The sequence below is a fragment of the Microcebus murinus genome, chromosome 10 (assembly GCF_040939455.1).
Source record: "Microcebus murinus isolate Inina chromosome 10, M.murinus_Inina_mat1.0, whole genome shotgun sequence".
In the NCBI taxonomy this organism is placed as follows: domain Eukaryota; kingdom Metazoa; phylum Chordata; class Mammalia; order Primates; family Cheirogaleidae; genus Microcebus; species Microcebus murinus.
Genome location: NC_134113.1, coordinates 99,557,605 through 99,565,148, shown reverse-complemented (window position 1 = coordinate 99,565,148; position 7,544 = coordinate 99,557,605). Strand labels below are relative to the sequence as shown.

Here is a 7,544-nt window from a genome sequence, read left to right as displayed (position 1 = left end):
CTGTGTGCAGTCCATCACTTCTCCTGACTGCTGTCTTGACCCTAGATTTTTTTGGAAGGGAGAAATAAGTAGATGGTGGTGTGGACGTTGCTTGATATAGTGCTTTAGTTCAAAACCAGTTTCTCTTTTCTGCTTAGAAAGGTCCTCAGAGGTGGTTAGGTTCTAAAGAGGGTTTTGTTCAGTTCCTGAACCTGCCATTCAGCAGTCTGAGCTGCGATCTCTGAATGCAAGGTGTGATGGATTTACTTCTTTCCTGCTTATCCTTGAAGCTTAAATAGGGTGTAAGAGGCGAGAGGCCCTGCTGTGTCCCAGTGCCTCCTGAGCAGGCCTGCTGGCGGGGGACAGGAGGAGCCAGGGAGCCCCAGCCAGGGTGAGCTGCCATCCCACTGGGCCTGTGTCCCAGGAGGCGGGTGTGTCAGGAGGGCGATGTGCTCCTGCCTGGTGACAGGGCTGGCCGTGCGGAAGAGCAGGCAGATAGCACACGTGGCCCGTGGGGCGCTGACACGCACTAGCCCGCCCTCCTCATGGGCACCTCCAGGGCATCTTGTCTCCATGTCCCCGAGGCCCAGGAAGATGAGGCAGGCGGCCCCATGCACGCTGTAGTCAGGAAGGGAATTCGACTGGACCCGGCTGGCTGCCTCAAGTGTGCCTGGCAGCGGCGCAGCTGGCCCTCCCCTGCGATCCGGCAGCGCAGGGCTGTGCTCAGTCCCGGGCAGCCCAGCCCCGCTTGGCCGCTACAAAGCACCTTCTGGTCTGTCCAGCGAGCCAGTCAGCAAGCGCCAGCGTGCTGAACTAGAAGACATTGGTGTTTGCTACATGCTTGGTCAAATTAATCATCTTATTGCATGTCAGATTTAGGAATAGATGCAGTCTTCTGTTGTTCTGTAAAGATTTTGTGTGTAAATTTTGTCCCCTCTTATGATTGTAAATGTCTTGGGGAAAAGGACCTGTTTGCATACGTTGCCTCATCTTATTCCTACCACAGCCCTGTGAGGCAGGTGAGGCTGCTCCTGTTCCACAGTGATGACAGGGCTCTGGGAGGCCGGGGACTGCGAGTGGGAGGCAGAGCACGCCTGGTCTCCTGGCCTTTCGGCTGTGACGCGCCTCCCTTGTTCCCCTGGACCAAATCCCTGTGTGGCCTTTGGAACCTGTAGGGTGACAACACAAAGTGGTTTCAGTAGTACCAGCTGCCTCTGTGCTAAACAAATACTATGCTTTTGTTTTGGTGCAGACCCAGTGTTCTGCCTTAGACTTCATAGTACCCTCATGTTAAGACAAAACAAAATCCCTGGCCTTGTTCATCTCATACATAAGAACTCATGCTCCGGCTGGGGCAGGGGCGATAAGGGAGGGCAGAGTGTTTAGAAATTAGTTTCTCAAGCCTTTCCCTTTTTGTAAGCTATTCTTAGAAGTGGGAGGCTGGGCGTGGTGGTGCACACCTGTAGTCCCAGCTACTCAGGAGACTGAGGCAGGAGGATCTCTTCAACCCAGGAGTTTGAGGCTGCAGTGAGCTATGATCACACCACTGCACTCTAACCTGAGCAACAGAGTGAGACCCTGGAGAGAGAGGAGAGAAAGAAATGGGAGAGGAAGCTCAGGGTGACACGGAAAGTCACTGTCAGGCCGAGTCCAGCCGAGCTGGCTGTGCTGAAGAAAACCTGGCTAGACACCCACCAGCTCTAGGCCACAGCCTCCCCTGCCCGGACGGCAGGCCCACTGCCTGGAAGGAAAGGGTGAGGTGGGCCCACAGTGTTGACACAAACCTGTAAAATGGTGACAAGTGTCACAGTGACATTTAAGAATTTAGTAAAGAAACCAGGACAGAAAAGATCTTAAACCACACAGGAAGCTTGTCACAAGTCTCAAGTTTTTTATTTTCGGAAGAGAGCCTGGTTTTATTTTTAAAAAGAGAAGGAAAGAAAAAACTGTGATAAATGCTAGTGAGTGCCACTTCCCTCCTCCTTCCAGGCTCTGACCGACAGCCAGCTCTCTTCCACAAAACCCACAGACTTAGAGCCAGGGCTCATCAGAACAGGACGGTCTGTGGAGGGAGCTCAGAGTAGGGAGCTGGCAGACGCGGGCTCTGAGCCCAGGGCTCTTTGAACCGTGCCCACAGTTGGTCTGGCCTCCAGAGACAGTGTGCCATCCTGGTTATCAGATGCGCGGGGGACATTTCAGGCTTGCCCTCGTGCTATAGATGCCCTAGAAAGTAAGGCAAAGGAAGCTTTAGGGGTCGTCTCTCATTAGGAACGGGCAAGGGGAGTACAAGGACTCAAGAAAAACACCCCAGAAGAAAGGGACCAACCCCTAAGCACAAAGTGCTTGCACCAAATGTGTGAAAGATGCCCAGGGGTGAGTTGGCGGCCATCAGACAAGGCCTGAGCAGGCCAGGCCTATGCCACAATTGGCCCAGTTGCCATCAGTCTCTTGACGTGCCCAGGGAAGTGGCAGCTCATTGGAACTTATCACAGCCTTCCACCAAAACCCAACAGCACCCAGAGTTCACAGTCGGGGAGACCCAGCAGAGAGACGGCTGTCTAACAGTAGGGGTGGGGGTTCAGGGCCAGCCAGGGGTGGCCATGGCTCAGACACAGTGTCCCTTCACAGTCACTGAAATTAGGTAGCAGAGAAACAGCAAAGCTGGAGAGAGGACATGGGAACAGAGGGAGCAGCTGTTGGCACCCATCGGGGCCTGGGCTCCAGAGCCGTGAGGACGGGCAAGGGGAGGGGAGAGGAGCTGGCAGGAAAACCCAGTTAGTTGTAGACTCCAGCCAGCTACGTGCGAGCAGGGTGAGTCCCTTGAGTGTAAACATGCCCCCTCATTCCACTTGGAGAGCAAGGGGGAGCTCAGGGAACTCTGGTCAAGCTCTCAGCCCCTCTACATCTGTATGGGGGTCCCCTGCCCACGAGCCCCACCATAGGGAGGGCCCCTTGAGGGAGGAGGGCCTTGGCCTGGGAGCCGAGCCAGTGGTCAGTGACTTGTGGCCCCCGCTCTGGCCAGGGTTCTAGGGAAGGCCAGAGATAGTAGAGCTGTGGCAGGCCCTGAGCGCCTGCCCCGGCCAAGCCCACAGTCCTCCCTCCTGCTTTCCCACTCGGCCACACACAGCCCTGCAGAAGCAGGGAATGTTCTGCAAGTGCATTCTGGCTGGCTCCTCTCCTAGCCACCTGCACAGGGAGCATTATGACCAGGGCTTTCAAGAGCCACAAATCCAAAGAATGCTAGAGCTGGAAGGCAGCTCAGAGTCACTCATCCAACTTCTAATTTTTAAATGTGAGAAAACTGAGGCCCAGAAAGTAAAAATGGTAAGTCATTCAAAGCTAGTGAGTTGAGGTGGCTCATGCCTGTAATCCTAGTGCTCTGGGAGGCCAAGGTGGGAGGATCACTTGAGCTCAGGAGTTGGAGACCAGCCTGAGCAAGAGTGAGATCCCGTTTCTACTAAAAATAGAAAGAAATTAATTGGCTAACTAAATATATATAGAATAAGTTATCCGTGCATGGTGGCGCATGCCTAGTAGTCCCAGCTACTCAGGAAGCTGAGGCAGGAGGATTGTTTCAGCCATGGAGTTGGAGGTTACAGTGAGCTGTGATGACACCACCGCACTCTACCTGGGGCAATGGAATGAAAGACTCTGTCTCAAAAACAGAAAAAAGAAAGCTAGTGAATGACAGAGTCGGAACTAACTCGAATCCACACCTTCTGGTGGCTTGTCCAGGGTTTATTACACCACATGAAACCTTCCAAAGATATGAAGGGAGAAGGGGCAAAAAGCTCTTAGCGTTTCACCTCCACCCCCTCCTACTGAGGCTGGAAGAGAGTGAGTGTTTCCTGGCCTTGCTCCCCACAGTCCTCCTACACGCTTAGCTCCCTGAAAGTAGTTATCCTGCTTCAGAGATGCCGAGTGATGTCCCAGGACAGTAAGGACGCAACTGCTGGGTGTCTCCTGTCAGCACCCACTACAAGGGGAACACTGGGGAAGGGATTGCGGGGGAAGGTCCCACCGCCTGCCTGTCCCTAGTGAGGCCCTTAGCCAGAACAGAGGAGAAAGGTCACCACTACCTTTTCTGACCTACAGCAGGCTTCCTAGAGGAAGGACGTGGGAAATTGGGCTTCCTACTCCCCTGGGCCTATGGGAAGCCCAACTTCATGTCCATCCTGGAACGCCACCAAACCTGTTGCTCTCAGCCAAGATCTGGCCAAGCCGGCAACAAACCATGGGAACAACTGTCCTGGGTGCAGGGGAAGAACAGAAGGCGGGCGAGCCAATGGCTGATACTCCAGAGACCCTGTAAGAACACTGGCACCAAACCCAGCTGGCTCCAGTGCCATGTTGAATGCAACTGCTGAGTATTTTGTCTTTATGTTTTGCAAGCAGCGTCAGTGCGTGATGCAACAAAAGTTGAAAGCACAGAGGTAGAAATGCTCACTCACCCAAGAAAGGGTGCAGTTTGGTCCTTAGAGAATGGGCCCTCCTCCCTCCAGCTGAGAGAGAGGAGCAGGATGGAGAAAGCTCCTGGGTGAGCTTCTCCCAGGGGCCCCGCTTTTCCTGGGAATTCATGGTCACAACTTCAGGCAGAAAAGAGGAGGGTGGGGGGGGCAAATGGCCCCCTCAGCTCTCCTACCCATTGGGGGGTAGACACAAGAAAACAACACTGCACACTCACAGAGACAGACACTTCGCGTCTACCACCCTGAAGAAATCCAACAGACACATCAGGAGAAGAGTGGGTTCTGGGTCAATTTCAAGGTGTGGGACAATGGCCTCTAACCACAGCCTGAATGAGGCCAGCACTTCCCAGCAGGGCAGCAGCCCAAGGCCCAGCACCCCTGCCTGGGCACCTCTTTCCTCCATTCTTCCCCCAATGGGTGGGAATTAGGGTGGAGGTGGGAAAAGAAAGAAGCAGAGGTGCCAGCCCTTTGGAGGCTGGGCCTGGGGCAGGGCATGGAGAAGGGAGAGCAGGGTAAGTGGACCGACCTCCCTCACCTGGTCTCCTCCATGCTGCCGGCACCCGAGGAGTGCAGAAGGACACATGGGCCCTTAGCCCTATTAACAGCGACCCCTTCTAAACAGAGCCTGATCAAATCTGGGTGAGAGAGGTCAAAGGACAAGGAAGCTGGGCCCTCCTAACCCAGAAGCACAGCCCCTGCTCTTCTCCCGTCAATTCTGGGAGGCCACCGCCAGAGTATTGACGTAGCCGTGGGCGCCCCCCTCGTTCTCCGAGATGCAGTGGCCCAGCTGGGAGCCTCCCTGAGGCGGAGGCGGAGGTGGCGGCGGGGCGGAGGGCGGGGCGCCGTAGCCCGCTCTGGCCCGACTGAGGGAGGCCCGGCTGCCCTGGTCCCAGCAGCCCTCCAGGGCCTCCAGGCCACGGCAGCCGAGGAAGAAGAGGTTCTTGAGCATGAAGACGGAGAGGGGCTGCTGGTAGCTCACCACCAGGAGGCAGCGCAGGGCCAGCAAGGGCACGTCCACCAGGCAGCCGCCCAGCAGGCGCAGGAGGCGGCTGCAGCTGCCGGGCCCCGAGGCCTGGCCCCAGGACGAGGCGTTGAGCTCGTAGAGCCAGAGCACCGGCGAGGCGAGCGTGAGGAAGTAGACGGCGATGAGCAGGTAGCGCAGGTGCGCGGGCAGCGGCACGCGGCCCTCCAGCGTCAGCTCCACCAGGGTGAAGCTGTCGAGCAGGTCCAGACACGTGCCCAGGAAGCAGCCGGCGGCGCGGTGCCGCTGGGGCTGCAGCAGCAGGGGTCCGGCCGAGCCGGGCGGGCCGCCCGCCTCGCTGATGGCCCGCACCAGGCTGTAGAGCAGGGGCACCGACAGCGCCATGGTGAGGCGGAAGCCGGTGGTGCCGAAGGGCGCGCGCAGCTCTATGAGGTCTAGGATGGACGTGCCCAGGATAAGCACCACCTTGGGCGTGAAGGCGATGGAGTAGATGAGCCAGGCCAGGTAGGCGAAGGCGAACTCGCCGGTCGCCCCGGCAGCCGCCAGGCCGCCCCCCGCGCCCCCGCGGCCGCCGCGCGCCTTGGCCCCAGCGGGGCCGGCAGAGGCAGCCGGCAGGTGCAGGGGCGGCGCGGCGTGGTGGTGGTGCTGGTGGTGGCTGTGGGCGCCGCCCCGACGGCCCCGGCTGTTCTTGGCGAAGAAGATGGCCCAGCCCACCACCACCACCAGATCGGTGGCGATCCAGGAGCACCAGTACAGGTCGGTGACGGCGATGAGGTACAGGTCCAGCAGGCCGCCCTGCGCCAGCAGCAGCACCACGGACAGCGCCTGGTAGCCCCAGCGGCACCCCGGGCTGGGGACGCAGCAGCGGCGCCGACCCCTGCGGCCGGGCCGGGCCGGGCGGCAGCAGCAGCAGCAGCACGAGCAGCAGGAGCCGCCGCTGCCCGCGCCCGGGCCGCCCGGGACCCCCGCCGAGCGGCCCCCGGGCCCCCCGACGGCCCCCGCCGCAGCAGCCCCGCCGAAGTCCCCGGCGGTCATGCTGCAGGAGGTGGGCGTGGAGGAGGAGGAGGAGGTGGCGGCTGAGGAGGAGAAGGCGGCGGGCGCGGGGTCGGCGGCTGGGGCGCCCCCCTGACCCGGGGGCCCCGGGAGCGCGGCGGCGGCGGCCGGCACCAGCGGCTTGCTGATGCTGAGGCTCTCGTCGTCGTCCTCTCGCTCCGCGCCCGTGCTGCTGCTCGCCGAGCCGCCCCCGCCGCGTCTGCCGCCGCCTCCCGCCCGGCTGGTGCTGGTGCTGGTGCTGCTGTCTCCCGAGCCTCTCCGGCCGCGGGAGGAGCCCCCCCGGAGGAAGAGGGGCTGCAGCCGGGCGGCGGCGGGGGGCGGGGGGAAGGAGCCGGACGACGACGAGACGCAGCGAGGGTTGCCGAGCGCTGGGCGCATTGTCCTCCGAGGGCTCCGGGGCTGCCCAGCTGCTGCTCCCCGCCAGCCGCGGGCTGGAGCGGCGGCCGAGGGGGGCCGGGGCTGGCCGCCGCCGCCGCCTCCCCAGCGCGGGGACTCGTACCCGGGTCGGGCAGCAGCGAGATCCGGACTGGAGCCACTGGACTGGGCGAGCCGAGCCCCGGCGGGCGGCCGGGCGCGGAGGGCGGCGGGGGCGCGGGCGGGCGGCGACGGCGGGCGGGGGCGAGGCCAGCCCGCAGGAAAGGGAGGCTGGCGGCGGGGAAACCAGGACTGGATTCGAGGGGGAGAGGAGGGGGCGAGCCCAGAGAAGGGGAAAGCCTGGCTCGCTGGATCAGCAGGAAGGAAAGGGGACGCAGTGCTCGGGCGTCAGAGGCGGGGTGGGGCGCCCCGTGGCCCGCGATGAGCGGGGAGGGGCAGGCAGCCTCCAGAATGAGGAGGGACGCGGGGAGCACCCACCGCGGCGTCCGGGTCCCTAAGCACTCGCTCCGGAGTCCCACCAGCTGCCCCGCTGGAGCATTAGTGACCAGAAGGCCACGGCTCGGTGTAGACCATGCCTCCAAACACCGACTCAGGCGACAGGCTGCCCCTGGTCGGCACAGCTTGTGTCTCAGGCAGCAGGGCAGCTCCCTATCCCCGCGCTTGTCCAGGGCCCCCGCACGGGCCAG

General features: G+C 61.0%; 1 protein-coding gene across 1 annotated transcript; it reads right to left on the bottom strand.

Moving 5' to 3' along the window:
• Nucleotides 1-412: 412 nt before the first annotated feature.
• TMEM121B (transmembrane protein 121B) lies at nucleotides 413-6,861 on the bottom strand. The gene has a single exon (XM_012747702.3). It carries the CDS (start codon nucleotides 6,859-6,861, stop codon nucleotides 5,158-5,160), a length of 1,704 nt encoding a protein of 567 aa, XP_012603156.2. The 3' UTR covers nucleotides 413-5,157.
• Nucleotides 6,862-7,544: the final 683 nt, after the last annotated feature.

Coding starts and splice junctions, on each gene's coding strand:
- TMEM121B (XM_012747702.3), bottom strand. CDS start 6,861: ATGCGCCCAGCGCTCGGCAACCCTCGCTGCGTCTCGTCGTCGTCCGGC.